The sequence below is a fragment of the Eptatretus burgeri genome, chromosome 17 (genome assembly GCF_056783735.1).
Source record: "Eptatretus burgeri isolate ZD-2024b chromosome 17, Ebu_testis_v1, whole genome shotgun sequence".
In the NCBI taxonomy this organism is placed as follows: Eukaryota; Metazoa; Chordata; class Myxini; order Myxiniformes; family Myxinidae; genus Eptatretus; species Eptatretus burgeri.
In genome coordinates, this window is record NC_140977.1 from 42,211,372 (window position 1) to 42,232,678 (window position 21,307).

The following is a 21,307-nucleotide window of genomic DNA, read 5'->3' on the forward strand; positions in this document are numbered from 1 at the left end:
GTAATAAAGTTAATGTTCAGAATAAAATTAGCAAATTCAGGTAAAATGGGCTGATGTGTCGGTGAGTGTCGAATATGGATGGCTTCCTGTACCATTGTTGACACAGCGAATAACTAGAACGGCACTCAGGTAGAGGGGGCATACCTCCACCAGGCTGAACAGTATACATTTCGTACCTGATTGAGAGGCCAGATCTGCATCAGGACCTGAACCAAAGTCTAATCACCTTGTTCTTGTCACCCACCCAACTCATCCACCAAGTTTTATCATAACTTGTCCGCAACTTTTTGAGATGTTCTGCTCATAGACAGATAAACAAGCGAGAAATTACAAGTCTTGCAGAGCGCAATACTTGCAAAATCCCGAAAACAAATTTGACCTCAAAAATAGTTGCTGGTTGAATTCAGTGACCTGCTATGCCAATGCTCTTCAAATTTCAAGTAAATCGGATGAAAATCCGTAAATCTGAGGGCACAGCTGTGCCACTGACGCAGTGTCCTCTGAGGGTTAGAGAAGGGATTTGCAATTTATTTAGGGTGCCGGCAAAAGCTCACCTACTTTTCACGAAGAACACCATGGGATCTTTAACGTCTACCAACGAATGCTGGCAGACCGGACGCCCAGTTTAGAGTTTGCATACCTCGAAACCATCCTGCCAGCCCTACCCTGCAGATGTGTGCCAAGCACAGTACAGCTCCCACAGGTGGCTTTTAGAGGAGCTCGAAAGAGGATGCAGACAGGAGGTGGTTGAATGAGGGAGAGATGCTCCAAAAAACATTTCATTGATCAGTAAGTCAGTGGCCTAACATAGAGTCAAGAAATGGTGCCTGTGTGGTCACAATATTAGAATTGCAAAGAAAGATTATGTAGAAAGGCAGGAAACAATTAGGTTCGATCATTCCTTGAATCACTATCTAATGTCAGGCCACAATCTCATCAATCCCCATCACATGACGTCATGAATAGAACAATGGGTCAACAGCCAAAATCGGGTCAAGGGAAAACGGTGGGACGACGACGGAGGGATTCTAAGGAGAGGAATTATAGGGGAATAGTGGGAGCAGGGTCTCAGCGGAAATAGTAGAGCTCAGTCGTGGAAATGAGAGAAACCACAGGTTTCGATTTGAATATAGGGACGAATAAAGGGTCTTATTGTCTTATTAAATCCTACAATGAGTCCCAGGTATGAGGAGACTGCATGATGACAATGAAGTGAGAATTTTGATTTTGTGGATATTTGAAAGTCTCTCCTTTTTCTCTCTGTTCTGTCCCTCCCCACTTGCTTCCTTTATAATGCCTTCTCCTTTTACCATTCACTCACTCTTCTTTCCTTCTCACTCCTCACTCCTCACTCTCCAGCCAAGCCCAACACAATTCCTCTAATTCATCTTTTGGCAATACTTTTGGCTCTCTTTGTAGAAATGTTTCCTCTTCTCATTTTCTTGCATTGTCTTTCCCTCATCCCACTCCACTGTTTCCCAGGGATTATCTGGCCCAGTTGGCCCACCTGGCTCTGTCGGGCCACAAGGCCCACGGGTGAGTCTGATCCATGAGAATTGAGCGCATGATGCTTACACTGAAATGAAAACACGTTAAATATATATATATATATATATATATATATATATATATATATATATATATATATATATATATATATATATATATCATTATACTTCAATACCAGGCAGAGAAGAACCAGATGGCCTAAATGAAGGATGTGAGACTTGCCATGCACCATTTTCATCAGTGCCATTCCTCTGATCTACAAGGATCTTAAAACACCTCTTCTCGTTATATAATTACCTCACCCTATTAATACGCCTGTGTTGGCAAGATTGCATTAACCAGAGTAACTTGCAAGTTGTTCAACTCTTGTTCACAATTAGTCTGTGAAATCTTTAACTTGAAGAACATGATGTGAACAGGACACTTGGCTTAAAACCCCCTGCATGGAATAGTATGCTCTACGACAGAACAATGTCATAATGGCACAAAAAGGACGTTTTTTTGTATAAATGTAAAGTATTGTGCAAAAGTTTGGGTTATTCCAATGAAATTCATACTTTAGGGTAAATTCAACAGTCATGTGTGTTTATTATTGTAAATCAACAGCCTTTATAAATGCATGTGAAACAAACTGCTTAAGTACACGAGAGAGTTCATAGAATAGAATACCCCATGCAGTGTTCAGTACATACAATGAACCCAAAAATATCGCCAGAGGTTAGGTTCCTGCAAAATTCCGCAGTAGTTAAAACTGCAATAGTGGAAACCAAGGGCCAAAGGGAAAAGGGGGTTTCGGTTCCTGGGCTTTGAGAAAATACAGAGGAAGGTCGGTCAGCGGCAGCCATAAATAAACATGTAAAAAACATAAAGCATGCCAACATTGAAATAAACATGTCAATGAAATTAATACAGCATATAATTAACAAAAACACAAGAGTTTTACCTTTTAAATTTATTACGAAACAGCAAGGTGTTGTTTTACAAAACAGCGAGGGAGGTGAGGTTAAACATATTACGTACTCTGTTGTAAATAGAAAACACAAGACTTAGCTCGGAGATTAGGGTGATGCTGCTAGAGGGGGAAGGGTTGAGGTTAGAAAGATGTGGATGTGGAACTTGTAATGTGTAATAATAATAATAAAAAAACAATAACAACAAATATGAAGAGCAATCAATGATTGCAGACCGTCGCTAGGATTTCTTTTGTGCGATTTTATTGTATGTACTTTTTAGATGTCCTCACAGTCTAAATTTAAATATTTTATTACTTGGTTGAATATATGGTTCTTACTATATGGTACTTGTTCAGTGAATATATAGTACTTGGTTGAAAAAAGATAATGTGTAATACTGGCTACTACCAGGTGGCGTTTGTGGCCCACGTTAGCACATTACATGCAGACAAACAGACAAACACACAGACAAACAGACCCAAATGCAATATCCTCTCCTCTGACGAGGGCAAGAAACAACAATGATGACGATTCTGAGGTCTATTCCAGATTGTGCCATGATGTTACATAACTCAATCCGATTGTTCGATTGTATAACTGTGGAAGTTCACATTCCCTGTTGTATCACTATGTTACACAAGTTGTGACGCAACTCGGATACTCAACGATCTTCAATACGCTTCAGGTCTCCTGTTGAATTAATTTGTCATTGCAAGCCTGATGGACCTAGTACAGCAGTTCATGTCAAAATGGATTTGAATAAGTGCATTAATGTGAAGATAATGGTCTCACTCCGAGGATGGAATCGTACAAGGAATCTGGGAATTTCGCCATGGTAGGACTTTCTCGAAAGCCTAGTCTTTTCAGATAATATTATGGGTGATATTTAATCTTTAGAAATGTTTGTAAGCATCTGCAACAGTCAGCATATAATTTCGCCTCATGAGATCATTCCTGCCTCATGTTATTATTTCCTTGTCTAATATGAATGTAATAATATAAATAAATGCGTAATATTATTCTGATTGTTAACATTGAAAAGCTTTGAGTTCTGCAGACTCAGCGAAGGTGTCGGAGGATAACGGGAGGGGGTCTTTAGACATGGCAGGAAGGTTTTTAGGGAACTTGTGGAATGCTAACAGTGAGTGTGAGGAAACATGGTACAAAACAGCTCTTTCAGTCAAAAGACGAAGAGCAGGGAGTGAAAACATTTGGCAGCTTTCACCCGATTGACCATCACAAGGACCCAGGTGAGAATCTCACCGAGAGACTAAATCACCCATCACAGAGGGATGGCCAAAATGATATATCTCACTTTTCTGTCGGCACATTTTGTTAAAACGCAGTATTTTGTCTTAAACAGCTCGTATTAGAGTCCTAATAAGGAATCATTGCACATTTATGACCAAATATGGTAAAAAAATTAAAATGATGTCATTTTGAATGAGTAACATGGATACTTTCATATGGAATCAAATTGGACAAGACAAAACATTTATTTGGGTATCAATGGCTGGTTTATAATTCATTTTAATACAAAGAGAATGAAATGATGAAAGGAATCATAGTTTTTCTGAAAACCCATGTATTCTTACATGATTAATGGGTTATTAAAGGTATTTAAGTGTTCATCTCTCTCAGCAGAATTATTTGTGTTCCAGACATGCATTACGGATTTTCACAGTTAAATATTCTTCCCTTTTCATGAAATTCTGATGTTTATTACCCGGCGCACGCGAAGTGAAAAGCGCTGTTAAGCAATTGGTCCATGTCCGTCCATCCGTCCGTCTGTCTTATCAGTTTATGATCATCAGTTCATGATCGAGGAACAACTTATTTAAATTGAACGTTATATTTTGAACACAAATTGGAATATGAATTGAAAGACAAGTGTTTTGTTTTGTCATACTTTGGCTCTGAATTTGTCCTCATCACACATATGCAGAGAAGAGTGAGATAAATTATTTTTCACTCTGTTTGGTCTGCTTGCCTGGTAATCAAACACAATTGAAAATCATTCCAAACAGGAAACTTCCTGTTTTTGAGGATGTTATAAAGGACAGATACAACAGTTACGAATAACTCATGTAATATGTTAGATAGGGTGGTGGATTAGACAATGGGTAAAATGGCGGTAAAACCCAGAATTTTTTTTTTAATTTATATGTCTTTAAACCTCTTCAAACATTTATCGAAATAGAATTATATCCTTGAAGATTGCAGAACACAAATCGCCTTCATAATATTGATGTATAGCTGTCGGGGGTATACGCACACCTTTGGGGTTTCCTTCCCTTAAAGTGCTCAAAGTATGTTGTTCGTGGTGCCGAACCCAGCGCGTTCTCTAACGACTGCAATCCAGGATCATGAACGAATGTACCTGTCAGCTACCACTCGAATGGATCTTTGTCAGTTGGTGTCTGTGACTTCCGAGTGACGTTACAATGACCACATCAACAGCGTAAGTTTTTGAAACTTGTATTTCAAATAAACAGATATAAAGTCAAATGAGGAAGGTCACCCTTACATGCAATGTCCAACTCCGATTCCCACATTGAGTTGTTTCCACCCAGTGCCTTTGTCCTGCCTGCACAACTCACACATGTTCACCTCGTCCACCGTGGCTGTTGAACGATTGTCTTGTCGCGGTGTTCTCTCTCGTATGCCGGCCCGTTCATAAGGATGATTAAAGAGCTCAAAGGAATTCTCTCCCGACACACAATCTTAAGAGTTTTAACCAACCTCATTATAATCAGCTCCACACATCAACAACCGCTCTGGACATTAACACCTCGTTCACTCATCGGAGTTAAATCGAGCACGGGGATGATCAAAACGCACTTATTGACACATGTCACCCATCTCTGTACACCTCCCTCTTGCTGGTTTATCTAGTAACACTAGATATCACCTCCCTATCTAGTTTATCTAGTAACAATCCCGTGCCTTCCAGCAAATCGTCCATTCTGGAAGTTTCATCTGAGAACATCCCACCACCTTCAGGAATCTCACCAGACTGCTTCAGTAGCGCTAAACTTCCAGATTTTTACCCCGTGGGGTGGAAGACCCCACGGGGTCTAAGCGCCGCTCGCGTTCTCTCTTTTCTTGTGTACAGTTCATTTGAACGTCTATTTCCCCATTATTCGTGAACAGAATTCGATGAAAATTTACAGGCATATACTAGACACATATGCTCAGGCACTAACTGAGCCCAAAGTGAGATTGCGGCCCTTCGGGCCAAGGAACGCCCCATTTTGGCCCATTTTCTTAAAATTGCTATTTCTCAGTTATTGGTGAATGAAACTGAACCAAGCTTGACAGGTCTATTCGAGAGACCATTCCCTAGGCAATAACTGAGCCCAAAGTGCGATTCCGGCCCTTTCGCCTCATTTTCTTAAAATTGCTATTTCTCGGTTTTTGGTGTAAGAAACCGGACCAAATTTGAGACGTATATTCTTGAGGTCACTCCGCAGGCATAAGCTTAGCCAAAAGTGAGAGTATGGCCCTTTGGGCCGACAAACATCATCATCACCATCATTATAACTAAAGGTAAGTTTCATGCTCTTAATAAATCAAGAAAATTAACTTTATTTTATGGTCTTCATACAGGACAATAAGCCTGCTGTTGGCTTAATGGTTGAATTGGCCTGCGTAAGATCTTAGGATCTTGAGTGTGAATCCATGTTATGCTGTTAAATAACACCAGGTGTGTTCTCATCCTTCCAAGATCAGCAAAATGAATACCAGCTTGTTGCAAACATGGGGGCACTGCAGCAGCAGCACAGCTGCACTCCCAGAGAATCATAATGTCTCTGTTTTTGCATATGGTGCAACCTTATTGCCAGCATATTGCCAGCAATGATGCAACCACAGGTTTCATACAAAATAATGACAATAATAACTCAAGGAAGCGATTTTATAAAACTTTATTTTATGTTCTTAATACAGGAAAATAATACTTTATTTTATGTTATTAATACAGGAAAAGAATACTTTATTTTATGTTCTTAATACAGGAAAAGAATACTTTATATTATGTTCTTAATACAGGAAAAGAATACTGTTACGTTTGAGGGGGGTATGCATTCAAAGGGTAATTGGGATGTTTAATTAGGTATGCAATGCTGTTCGAGTGTACCAGGATCTCGATGTAATAAGTAGCAATTCAGTGGTGATAAGTTGTCTAGTAAATGTCCATTTCTTCAAGGGGGAAATGATAATTGTCACGTAATTAGATAGGGATACGGTATAGGGTAAGGGTGTCTGCGTAAACCCCTTTTAGTATTCCCTGGAGGCTTGCCGTGACGTCACAGGACAGCGCTGCGGATGGCTCCGCCCCGTGATCACGATTGGCGGAAGGCGACGGCGGAGGGCCAATAAACGGCTCGATTGGAAGTGACGAGGACTCGAGGATAAAAAGGCTCTGTTCGGGGAAAAAGGCGAAGAGGAAGAAGATCAGTACAGAAAAACCGTTCTGGTGGAGGCTGTTGTGCTGGGAGCGTGCTGTGTTGTTGCGCTGATTCGAGCCTGGATTTGATCGTGTCTCGTGGCTTGGCTGTTGTTGGCCTCGTGCCTCACCTTGGTTGGCTCTGCGGTTCGGCTGGCTCGGAGCACGGGGTCGAACGGAGGGCGGACCTGCCTCCCTCTCCTGCTCGCAACTTGGCGCCAGAACTGGCTCCCTGGCGGCTGTGAGCGGTCTTGGGCCGACACCAGGAGGTCGACAGTACCACGGTGTCTCCTGCCCCTGACGAGCGCAGCGCCAGCTCATCCGACGCCAATCCAGGGACTCTTGCGTCTACACCACCGGCCAGCCTGACCACCAGGACCAGCAACTGTGTGTGTGTGTGTGTGTGTGTGTGTGTGTGTGTGTGTGTGTGTGTGTGTGTGTGTGTGTGTGTGTGTGTGTGTGTGTGTGTGTGTGTGTGTGTGTGTGTTTACCTGGCGCCTTAAAGGGTTTGAGATTTGTATATCCATTGGAACTGTTTGTGTTTTCCCCACGCCCGAACCCACACCACCATCCCTTCGAATCGCCCCGGATCCCTCCTTTTGCCGAGTCTTGTTATTTCTGGTTAGAGAAATAAACGTTATCAACTCAGTGAAAAGCGACTCGTGCCACCTTCCTCGTCCCGTTTGCGGTAGAACGATTAGAACCGCCATCTTTGGGTTGTAAAGAATAAACCGCCTCCATCGTTTCGGCTCATTCTACGTTGGCGGGACTGTTCAAGTCCCATGGACGTCACAATACTTTATATTATGTTTTTAATACAGGAAAAGAATACTTTATTTTATGTTCTTAATACAGGAAAAGAATACTTTCTTTTATGTTCTTAATGCAGGAAAATAATACTTTCTTTTATGTTCTTAATACAGGAAAAGAATACTTTCTTTTATGTTCTTAATACAGGAAAAGAATACTTTCTTTTATGTTCTTAATACAGGAAAATAATATTTTATTTTATGTTCTTAACACAGTTATTTTATGTTCTTAATACAGGAAAAGAATACTTTATTTTATGTTCTTAATACAGGAAAAGAATACTTTCTATTATGTTCTTAATACAGGAAAATAATACTTTATATTATGTTCTTAATACAGGAAAAGAATACTTTATTTTATGTTCTCAATACAGAAAAAGAATACTTTATATTATGTTCTTAATGCAGTTAAAGAATGCTTTATTTTATGTTCTTAATAACTCTTTTATTCATGAAAATTAATATCACAAAAACAATGCATGGACATGTTAATTAAGGGTACAGTTTGGAAAAAAAAAATTAAGTTGATGTCCTGAAACCTATTTTTCCCATTACCCCCTAAGTTTGTGGTTCACGGGTATTTTCAAGAATGTAACCCACGTGAACTACAAGGCCCTCCTGTATAAACTTAACACGATGTGGGGCTATCGTGTTCTCTGAACTCTCTAGTTGATTACAGTGTTACATGCAATAATAGTTCATTGTTATGATGTGGTCAAAGTGACCAAAATCTATTGTATTGCTTTATTCCACTCTTTCAATGTTTATCAGAACTGGAGGATTTCACAAAGCAAAGCGTACCCGTAGAGGATCCAAATTTCAAACTGTGGACCACTTGCATGCAGATTGTTGAGACCATGCTCGGTTTCATCCGAGCAACTCGAGGTGGCAACTGGAAGCTTCATGTGGATGCCTTAGCTGACTTGCTGCCTTGGCTTATCATTCACAACCACAACAACTATGCAAAATGGAGGCCAGTGTATCCAGCATAAATGAAGAACTTGCAAACGACTGCACCAGGGCTCGTGAGGTGGAACTTTGCCGTGAAAGGAAGTCCTCGATTTAACCAGGTGCCCACAGACCAAGCCACTGAGTGGGTGAACAGAATGTGCAAGCTCTCAGATGGAATCATTGGCATCACCAGAAATTATTCAGCTCGTGACAAGTTCTGTGCAACGTGGTGTGAAAGAGCAGCAACATCGGGTGATATGTCCTGGTTGTGTGGACTTGAAGATGACAATGAAGATGAGTATATTTCGACGCAGAGGAATGATCTCCCATCGAAGCTCTCTCAAAATGAAACTGCAGCGAAGAAATTGCTTTCACAATTTGAACGATTCAATGTGTTTGTAGGTCATAGTGCTTCCAGCTCATGAAGAGAGTGATGATGAAGAGGTCTCACAATGATCCTATGCTGATTGATATGTCTACCGGTGATGTAGTGACGGAAGAAATAGCCACGGAACTGGGCAGTGCAAAAGAGAAAGGGAAGGTCCTAGTAAATGACTTCATGAAGAAAAAGCTGATTTCCGAAACTGTACCATTCTTTACTGCCACATCCATCCATCAGGACTCCACTCTGCACAGAGCATTGGTGCTGCCCAAGCAGTCTGCTGGGCTATTGAAAACAATCCTGGATGTCTGGATGGGTCACCACTCCAACACGGGATACTCAAATGGCTCAATCATCTCAGGAAGCTGATTGGTACTCATTTTGCCAACCACAGGATAACAGGCTGAGTCAATCCCACCTGTTGTTAATTCAACAGCCAAGTAGAATTTGAACTCAAGACTCTGGGATTGCAAGCCCACCACCCTAACCATTAAACCAACATCAGGCAAACTACCTATAGAACAATTCAAAAACAATTGCATCATTGTATGTGACTGAAGTATGTTGTGGAGAAAATGAGGTCAGGCATATAAAGGTTGACAGTAAACCCATGTAACAACTTTTCAATGCCTCAGTGTCTGGCCGAAACATTCAACCGCGAGGTCTTCTCCAGCATGTGCTATCACCATGACCATTGGCAGTGGTGAAAACAGATGGAACCAGAAGGGCACTCGGTAGAATGCATACCTCTGCCAGGCTGAACAATTTACGTTTTGGATCCCACTGATAGGCTAGATCTGCATCCGGATCTGAACCAATATCTAATTGGTTTGTTCTTGTCACCTAACCAACTCATTCACCAAGTTTTGTCATAACTAATCCACAACTTTTTGAAATATCATGCCACGTGTTTTTGGCCCCATCTCTCAATGGTGAAGAATCACTTTAAAAATCAAAAAATTATCGGATCCTTCTCCGGATCTTCACCAAAATATAATCATCGTGTCCTTGTCACACACTCGACCTGTTCTCCAAATTTCTTCCGAATCCGTCTGTAACATTTTGAGATATCCTGTTCACGGACAGACAAACAGACAGGGGTGAAAACATAATCTCCATCCTCCTTTGGTGATGGAGGTAAAAATGAGAGATACCAAGAAGAGCGATATGCTAGCCATGTTGACGACAGACAGACGTATCCACATTGCAGAGGACATGCCTGTAGCAACAGCAAACCAAAGAGAATGCATCCTAATTGATGGCCATGCTCTCATCAAGAAATGATGAAAACCAAAGAAGTGTTCAACTTTCAACCAGTACGTTGAAAAATTCATCCAGGCTCCAGTGTGTTACTTTGATGTGACAACAAAATGAGTCGATATGTTATTTTTTAGGTATTTAGAACATTCCATCAAAGAACCAACTCGGCCTAAACGCACAAGCAAGACAAGAAGACCCATTCGTACAATAATTGGTGATGGATCAGCTCCACTTCATCCTGTATGGGATAACTTCCTCACCTTAGGAGCCAACAAAGCTGATCTTGCACAATATCTTTCACAGAAAGTTTGAGCATGCAGAAGAGACCTGACGAGGAACTGGTGGTCTCAGATGAGACCCTCTCCACAAAGACAGGAGCAGTTCCACACCTGACATGCAATCATAAAGAGGCAGACACCAAACTCATCCGACATTGCAATGATGCTATTGAAGAGTGGGTCACACGAGTAGTTGTTGTTTGCCAGGATACAGATGTCCTGTTGTTTCAGTTGCACTTTCTGGTAATAGCACTACTGCAGAAATCTTCATGATAAGTGGTTTATGCTGTACGTATGTACGAACAAGGTACATCCTGTATGTACAATAGCACAGGGCCTTCCAGTTATGGCATTGCAAAACATCTTGGCATTCCATGCTCTGACTGGTCGTGATACCACTTCATCGTTTCTTAGGCAGGGGAACTTATTCACGCAACACCCACAATTACTGTCCCACTTCAATTCAACAAGTCTCACCTCAAGCAGTTTGTGTGCCTGCTCTCTATGGTGCACCATATCTAAGAGGAGGAGTTAATAATATGGCAAGGTATCACCTTTACGTGAAATATAAAAGGTACTTCAATCCTTCCCACCTATAATGGATGCATTAGAATTGCATACGAAAAGAGCAAACTTACAAACTTACAGATGGTCACAAACACTGTTATTGGAAACTGAGGGCTGGAGGAAAAATGGCAATGCACTTGAAATAGTGTGAAAGAAGCTCCCACCAATTCCAGTCATGTCCGCACTTTGTAAATGTGTCAAACTGAAAACAAGGTGTGTCTCTGCTTGTGAACGCAATGCTGAAGATTGCTGCAATCCTACAGGACAACCAAGTGAACATACTCGTACAATTGACTGATGCGATGTACATGTACAGTACAGGAAGGATCCCAATCGTACACCTTCACATACATATGTGGAAATAGGCTTTGTGTGCATTATCTATTCTTCTATTGTTTAACATGTACATTTATATTATATGTGTAGGTATGACCAATTGTTGTAATTGGGTCGCCGAAATAGGTGACCCTTATTGTCAGTAATTCTGTCTGTTTGTTTGGATGTTTGTTCGTTTGTCATCAGCATAATTGGTAGTAAACATGGGCGGAATTTGACCAAACTCGGGTGGTAGGTACGCAAATATAGATTTGCAGTATGCACATCTTATGACCGAGTGCTTTGGAAATTGTGATGGTTGCTAGGGACGCTTTGGTTCCCCAGCAACAACCGAAAAACCTTCAAAATCGGTACCGTTCACGTGAAATCAATTCCGAAAGCCATTATCCCACGTAGGGTTATGAAATTTGGCACGAATGATCTACGGGTGATACTCTATCAAATATATTCCAGTTTTTGTGATATATGGAATAGTTTACCCGCAACACCCCCTACAATTAGGGTATGCGCGAAAATTGGCAAAAATTGAAGGCCCCCTAGCGACCGGGTGAGTGCATCGATACGAATGAAACTTTGTAGGTTCATGGTACTCAATGAGTACTGCAACTTTGCCTCAGGACATATTGACCGATTTCGCTTAGGTCAGTGGTCAAAGGTCAATTAGTGCAAAAATCGATAATATTCGAGAGCTGGAGGTGCCTTCATGCCAAATTCTACTCCTCCTTGGGTTATGGTCGGATGGTCATGAAAATTCACACTAATCGTCTGGAATACATTATGCATAAACGATAGAGCCAGATTTTCGATTTAGATCTTTGTTCACCCACAGCACCCCCTTGAACTTTGGGGATTTCCAATTTCAAACCGCATTTTCGGTACTTTTCTTTCAAATGGATACCGAGTAGTTATCAGTAGATGGAACTGGATGAGATTTGATATGCATAATCATAAGGTGATTCCCTATCCGCTATATGACATCCATTTTGCTCTATATCTTATAGTTTCCATGCTCGCCTACCAGCTTGTCATAATGTCTCTTACTGTTCTTACCATGCACAGAAAAGTAGCTTTGAAAATTACTACATTTCACTTTTAGATTAAAAATGATTGAGTTTTTATCGTGAGATCAACGATGATTTGTTTTGGAAACTTACAATTAGTTTTTAAGATACAGATTACAAATCTGCCATTCAGACCAAAAATAATGATTCTTTCTTGTTCCATGTGATTTTATATGAAAGTTGTTCAAGTTACTTGTTAAAAATCTCCAATCGAATAATATAAATTTTACCTGATTTGATTCTTTTTAAAAAACATAAAATGTGTTAAGTTCCTTATTCGGGGAAATTGATCTCCTGTTCTCACAAAATGAACTTCACACATCATTTATCCTCTCTATTTATTTAAAATTGTCGGTTTTGATAAAAACGATGCTTCCTTTGTAATTTCTTACTGCAGTATTTGTATTTATGATAAATATATTGAATTATAAACCAGCCATTCATACCCAAATAAGAGTGGTGTCTTCTCCAATTTGATTTTCGATGAAAGTATACTACATGTTACTCATTCAAAATGATTAAAAAAAAAAGATTTTCACCATATTTGGTCATAATTGTGTTGTAATTCCTTATTTGGGCAAATTTACATCCGGCATCCACCTGGATTTTGAAGAGTACCCGAATACGTGTTATTTAAGACAAAATACCGAGTTTTAACAAAAAGTGCCGACATCTCTGCATTTCACAATAATGTTGGACAATGGCCATCAGTAGGGTAAGAATACTGATTCTGGCTCACTTTTCCCCATGTAAATGAATGGGGGATTTTCAGCGATTTATATTTTTTTTCCCTAAAAATAAATCCCCTTTTTATCCCAAGGTATATTTATTTGTCTCCCCTTTTAACTTGGAGGTTGAACCTCATTGAATTGAACACCTGGGGGTTGAACAGCTCACTCATTGAACCTATAAAGATTTGTTCATTCTCAAATTCCTTCAATAGTTTAATTTTCTTTGCACAATAATCCCCATCTAAAATATTGACAAACAAAACATTTGAATCTTTATATTTTTTAAGATACCCCATTTGTGCCATTACGAAATGATAAACTTCTCTTAATGCTCTCATCTGGCCACCTCCTGAGCCACATATCATTTTGAGATTATAGTAAATTGTTTTTTCATTGTTCAATTGATAACCATCAAAGTTTTCAGTCCATTCAAGGATATTCATTTTTTTCTTTACATCCTCTAACTTACTAGTTTTTAAATTAATTCGCTTATTTGTTTTATTTACCTTTGTTTTAGTTATTTTTTCAATAAGACTTATTTGATATTTTTCACATTCATTATGTTTTCCATTTATATACCAAGACTGAGATTTTCTCCACTCTTTAGTTTGATTAATACTTGGTTTAACCATTTATATATTGTGAAAAACGCGGCGGTAGCCCTTAAAAAACCCTAACCCATCTTCCCATCGTTAAAACATAATCTATTTTATACACTCTATCATACAATATCCATATGGAACACAATCTATTCCATTATCTAAAATAAATCTCTTATCATCAAAGGCTCCTAATGCCTTTTTATTTACTTCTTCACTATATATGTTATGTTTATAACTTCTTATTGTATTCATTTTCCTATATTCTTCTTTCTTATTCATCAAACAATTATAATAATTTCTAAAAGTTATTGATTTCTTTATTACATATTTCTTTATTCCCTTTAACCTCTTATCAATCTGTTCACCATACTTATAAGCATATGCCTTTGCTCTCAATCCAATAAACTCACTCATTACTTTTCCACCCAACTCATCCTTAAACTTACCAATAACCTTTTCATTCTTTTTGGAAAATAACTCACTCTTCTTGCTGAAATTACTTGTATCATATACTCCAATATTTTTCTTCATATCTTCATAAACATCATCAGTTTTTATATCTAGGATAAAACTATCAGTATCCATATACAACAATGAAACATTTTCACCATACTCTTTCTTTAAGTCATTATACAAATAATCATACATCAATATCTTTGATAAATCAAGAACTGCTGTTCCAATATAAATTGGTTTATCCATTACAATACTTTCCTTTTTCATATGAATTGCAGAAAAGTTCTCTGAAAAAACCTCTTCTCTCTCAAAACTTGGTTTATTTATCAATCTCGAAGCTTCTTTCCAAGATGTTGCGAATCTAATGTTTTGCCTGTTTCTAACATTTTCCATAGTCTTTCCAAATACAGCATTATTCATTAATTTATAAAAGTCCCCTTCAAATTTTACTTTTGTATTTGCTCTCATATCTGTATTGAATTGAATATACTTTTTCACCCAAGGACTTTGTTTAAATTTTAAAACTCTATGAATTTTAGCTACTCTCAATCCTTCTCTCAAAAACTGTTTTAAGCTTCTCTGATGCAAAACATATCCCTCTTTATCATAGAATGTTGTTAATAACTTTTCTGTTGATTTACCTTTAATATTAAAACTTTTATGATAATCACTTAACCATTCTTTCTTTGGAGTTTCTTTCTCACATGCAAAAGGAAGATCTTTATGCTTATTATGAAGATCACTCGGGTACCTCAAATCAACTTCAAAATAATAACCTTCTTCTTCGTCATTCAATTCCTCTTGAGAAGAAATAACAATATTCATCAAAGCCTTTTCATAATCCTTTTCTTCCACCCACTCTAATTTACCATAAGGCAGAGATTGAGACATTGCCCATCCATACAAATTATTAGCATCAAAATACATCAAATAATTACTATCTTTTTCACTATCATAATTTGGGAGATATTTATTATTTGCTTTCGCATATCTTTTTGAACATACTTGTGATATTCCACCTCTCTTGGACTTCTCAATCATCAAAAGCATATCAACATCACTGATTAAATCTATATCTTGTTTTGTCATTTTCAACATTGCACTCCAAGCTAAACCAGGAGCTGTGAAATAGTGGGCAGGGTCTAATCCATAACAATTTTTATTATGACAGAGTGTTCTAAAAGCCTCAAACACATCAGCTAACAATAAAACATCTGTTTTTAGATATAAATCATGATATTCTCCAAGGTTCTTTATCTTAAATATTTTCCATATTTCTTGTGCGTGTTTATATTCCTTATCACTTATCTCTTCTTCATAAAGGTTATTATAGAAACTTTCTTTTGAAGGAAGTTGTGTTTCTTTAAATCTCATAAATGAATCCATATAATCATAAGGATAAATTCCCTTACTTGTAAGAATTTTCTCTTTACTTTGAATTTCATTCCTTGTTTGAATTTCCTCTCTCGTAAGAATTCCTTCTTTAATCAGAATTTCATCTTTAATCTGAATTTCCTCTTTAGTTCGAATTTTCTTTATAATTAGAATTTCATCTTTAGTTAGAATTTCCTCTTTACTTTGAATTCTCTCTTTAATCTGAATTTCCTCTTGAGTGAGAATTTCCTCTTTTGGAAAGAATGAATTAAGATTTGGAAAAGAGTCCGTGGAGCTTAGATTTGATGCGAGGTAGGCTAGTGGTGTTCCCATAAACTTGTAAGAATCTAAAAACCTAATACGAGTTATAGGTTTTGTGAATATCATTTTTGAAAATGAAATATACTTTTGACTTGTGTTTGTTATAGCAGAAATATTCCCTGGTGTTTTTGAAAGTTCATTTATAAATAGATGTGTATCATAGTTGGCGCTGTTGTGAAGAAAGACTGGAATAAAAGAAGGTAATTTATAATTAAGATTACAACAGGAATGAGCGGGACCTCTATATTTACCAGTAAGATGACAATGGTCTCTAACTTTAGACTCCTTAATTTCCCCCTCACAAATATGACAGATATTGTTCATTCTAAATTCTAATTTTTCTTCTTTGGTTAATTTCATCGGTTCATTTGTTTCTTTCATTAATTTAGTGAGTCTTATACAATCCTTTTCTAATCGTTTTACAAACTCTTGTGAAGCATTTTTTCCACGATAATGTTCAAGTTTGTTATACTTTTCTCCAACAGATGATTTGATATAATAACAAAAACCACAAGGAATATGTTTTTGATATTTATTTGTATATGGTTCTTTTGGATTAGGAGAAGCAGTATTTATCTTTTTAAGGATACATTCAAAATCAGCGTATATCACAAATGGGTGCATGATAGATTTATTATAATCTTCAAAATAAATCTTTTCACCAGGTTTAGGCATTGTAATTACAGCTGATTTATGATTACTACAATATTTTGAATGTTGTTCTAATCGTTCTTTTGTATGAAATGAATTAAGACATCGCTTACAAGGATATATTTTGTTTGCTGTTCTGAATACCTGAGAAGAGATTAATCTTGATAAATTATTGATGTATGTGTAATGTGAATTCTTTCCAACACTAAAATATAAAAGGTCAATGTGTGTTTCTTCATTTTTATAGTTGTTTGAAATTTTTAATATTTGAACTTTGTTTGTATCCGTTAATCCATATACATTAATAGAAAGATTATTCTTTTTCTCAAATTTAGGAATATCTGTTAATGGCATTGGGAATTTAAAATCTTTAATGTCCAAGGTATTCTCATATTTCATATATTGTTTTACTCTTTCTGAATTACATTTTGATGGATGTAAGTGAGCAAGAACAGACCAGAGAAAACATTTATTATCATTGTTCTTAATATTAACAACTGCCTTCTTTAGTTTTATTTCTTTTGGTAATTCAATATAAGAAGAAGCTTTAAGAGGGTTTGATTTTAGAATGTGTATATCTAAAAAGATGATTTTTTTAATATTGAATCCACTTCCTACCACTGTATTATCAACATCCTCCTCTTGTCTTGATAGTTCTTCATAAACCCCACTATTCAAAAAATCTTGAAATGATGTTATAAAATGAAGATCTGTTCTCATATAAGGAGTTTGTTCTTCATCTTGTCTTTTCATATTCATTTTCACTCCCATATAAAACTTTAAAGTTTTTATTTCTTTTAATGTCTTTTTAATAAATTTTTCAACATCGGGTTTCACTATTTCAATTGATTCAGCTATTGATGATGGACCGGGTTCTCCAAATTGAAAAATCCTTATTTTTATATGCCCTTTAAATGCCCCATCAGTGTTTTTAATATAATAGTCTCCCTTTACTTTAAACTCATTTTTCTTGTGTTTTTGTGATTGAAGATGTTGATTATAACTACTCTTCAAAACATCCTTTGAACAGATATCACAATGTTTTCTTTCCAACTCAAGAGGAGATATTTGATGAAATAGATTAAATGTGTGTTTGTTGGTTTGGAGGTGTTTTCTATAATGTTTATATTCGTGATTACAAACATCGCAGTACGTTGTATTCACCATATTTATAGAATAAAACTTTGCTTAAACTAAAATTTTCTTGATGAAAATTTTGTTTAATTTATAGGTGAATCTGTGCTTAAAAACATTTTATCCTCCAACTTTTTCACTTAATAAATACAATGTTTCAAGACACAAAAGACAAGTTTCAATCAATCTCTTCATCTGTTAAAGATACTGAGAAATATGTCAAGGATGTAAAATTGAACAAAGATAAATATAACAACTATTGGATAAAAACTATTATGGTAAATAATATGAGTTCTTCAATTTCCTTCAGTGGAAGGGCTTTTAGTATACCTGGTAGAACATCAATTAAAGTATCTCTAACAAAAGTTTCTCCTCTCCTTCTAGTAATATATTCAAAACTAGAAAAAGCAATGAAACAAGAAAAAGTATCAAAGAACAAAAACCTTATGGATGAAGCTTTAGAAAGAAAAGATAAGACCATCTGTAATATGCAAGGAGAAATTTGTATTTTTTTCAACAACCTTAAAGATGTAAATCTTGATGAAATAAAGGATGTTAATATATCAGGTGAAATGACATTTCGTTCAATAGTAGTTAACGATAATTTTAAAATTACCTTTAATATAAAAAATGTTGTCGTTGAATCTGATAATGAAAAAAAGTATATCGATATCGATGGTAATATACAACTGAAAGTATAGATGAATTTCAGTTTAAGTAAAGTTTTACTTTATAAATATGCTAGACTTTCCTGATTCTCCATATGACAAATTTGAGAATTGTCCTGCGTGTGAAAGACAGGGATTAAACACAGAGTCAAAAGCCTATAAACAATGTATATTCTGTGATTATCTTCTAATTAATGATAATAAAAAATATAAAAAGGAAAATAATTCTTTTAGATTTACACCAAAAATGAATTACTTTACAAGATTGATTAGAGAAATGAATGTAAAGTATGAGGATGATAACACACCTTTCCTTACAAGGGAAGAAACTGAACGTATAAGAGAAATGTTCAAAGGATTGTTGTTGTATATTATTCATGGATGTAATTTTCAGGGAAATATCAACACAAGATATTGTATAAATAAAATAATGGATTATCTTGAAATTAAACCTGAACTTAGGATAAAATATAGAGTTTCTAAAAAAGCCAATAATAAATTAAATAACCTGTTTTTCAAATATATAAATGAATGATTTTTTACCTATTTGGGAAAATAAGATAAAATTTAACAACCATAAAAATCTCCCAAATTCATTAAGATGTCTCATAGTTGGTTCAAGTGGATGTGGAAAAACCTGCTTACTTTTAAAAATGCTCCTCACTCCCAACTTTTTAGATTATGATAATTTAATAATTTTCACAAAGTCGAGTTTTCAACCAGAGTATCAACTACTCTCACAAGGTTTTAATGCTGGTCTTCAAAAAGAAGATATAATAGGTTTATTTAAACGTCAAAAAAACCTAAATGATTATAACATTGAAGATATAATTCAACTATTTTGTGATACACAGAGATGTAAAAAGAAATCAAATCTTATAACTTGTATTCTTAGTGATAATACGGATGATATACCGTCTCCCCAAGATTTGGATAAATCAAAAAAGAACCTCGTTATCTTTGATGATTGTGTTAATGAGAGAAACCAAACGGTAATGGACAGCTACTACACAAGAGGGAGACATTCTTCTTGTAATTGTATTTATCTTAGTCAATCGTACTTTCAACTTCCTCGTCGTTCCATCAGAAACAATGCTAATACTTTTATTTTATTCAAGTTAAATTCAATAGATATCAATAATTTTTGGAGAGATAATTGTTCTACATTATGTAGTAAAAAGAAATTTGAGGATTATATGAAGCACACGACTGAAAAATATAAATATATTGTTGTGAAACAAGATGAGATATTAAGGGATATATTTTTTGTTTTATAAACAACTACATATATAAATGACAACTATTATTATAAATCTTGTGGGTAAATCTGCTTCTGGAAAAAACTTTCATAAATCAAGGTTCTTGTGTAGTACAAATGAGAATATTGTAAATTTACTTAAAAACACCCCGTGATACGCATTGTATCAACAACAACTAGAGCAATAAGACCTGGAGAAGTAAAAGGTGAAGATTATCACTATATTTCAGTGGAGGAACATATGCGATTGAGGAATGAAGGACAAATATTTGAGGAGGTTTCTCTTGGTACAACAAAATATTCACATTGTAAGAGTGAGTTAAAGAAACTAAAATCTGGTGGTGTTGGGATATTAGAAACTAATCCAGAAGGAACGAGACAAATTATTAAATATCTGAGCGGAGTGAAGATTTTATCATTCGGTTTTGATGTTGATGAAGAAACTCAACACAAACGTATGAAAAGCAGAGATGCAAGGATTAGTGAAGAAGAAATTACAACTCGCATTAATGTTAATAAAGAATTTGATGAAATATTTAAAGAAAAGGATTTATTTGAACACATCTACTTGAATGATGAAGAAAAGGAAAATTTCCCTGTTGATCTTTACAATTCATTAAATGATATTTTACAATAAATAAATGGATACAAAAGAAAGAGCAAGAAGATTTAAGGAACATCAAGAGTTGGTTTCAAAAGTTGTAAAACAACAGGAAGACATAAAGAAGAAACGCAGACAGAAACTAACGGGCGAAGAAGCATTTGAAAAAAACAAGAGAAATTTTTTAAACCACTTTTAAAAACTTCCCAAGAAAAATGAAAGATGTTTCCACAGTTCCCACAGTAGAATATACTCCTAGAAAGCTTCAAATGTTAAAAGATTTCAGTCAAATGACGGAGGAAGAATTAGAGCATTTAGGAGAATTAGAATATGATGATGAAGGTTTATTTCAACAACTGGAAGAGATTAATCAACCCCTGGTTATATTGTGAATGCTGTTCAAAACAATGAATATTCAGCGGATTCAAAAACCAAAGCAGGACTCATTCCAACAGAACAACCAGCAATATTTCTTCTTGTTCAAGAAAAGGTATTGATATTTAATGATGAATTAAGGTTCTTAAGTTCTGCTCAACCCCCTGTTAAACTAACTCCGAGATTAATGTTTCTTCTCACAAAAGATGGAAGGCAAGGTTCAACTGTGAGGGATGAATCAAAGTATATTGATAAACCATTGGATATGGAAAATAATGATGATAGAGTATATATTGATTTGCTGAACACTCTAAATTATAAGGTTGTTCTTTCTGGTAAAAGTAGGAAGAATGAGAAGGAGAAACACATTATTCAGGCTTTAAGTATCCTTGGTTCAGGTATTAGTTTTCTTCCAAATGACCCATCGCAATTAGTTAATAGACTGTTATTGTTGTTCGGCAGTAAGAAGGCTGGAAATAACAATTGTTTTAATGAAGCATCAGCCATTTTAGACCAGTTGATGAACATGAAAATAATTAATAAATCTCAATATGAAGACATTTTATCTCATATTAAATAAGAT

At 36.1% G+C, this 21,307-nt stretch overlaps 1 protein-coding gene across 3 annotated transcripts in view; it reads left to right on the forward strand.

The window, feature by feature from the left end:
* The window catches only part of LOC147009889 (uncharacterized), a 177,921-nt gene that overhangs the window by 78,405 nt on the left and 78,209 nt on the right, over positions 1-21,307 (forward strand). For all 3 annotated transcript variants that reach the window (XM_085861485.1, XM_085861484.1, XM_085861483.1), the window contains one exon: positions 1,483-1,536. In XM_085861485.1, the coding sequence (XP_085717611.1) occupies positions 1,483-1,536 (54 nt within the window). The remainder of the gene's footprint in view (positions 1-1,482; positions 1,537-21,307) is intronic.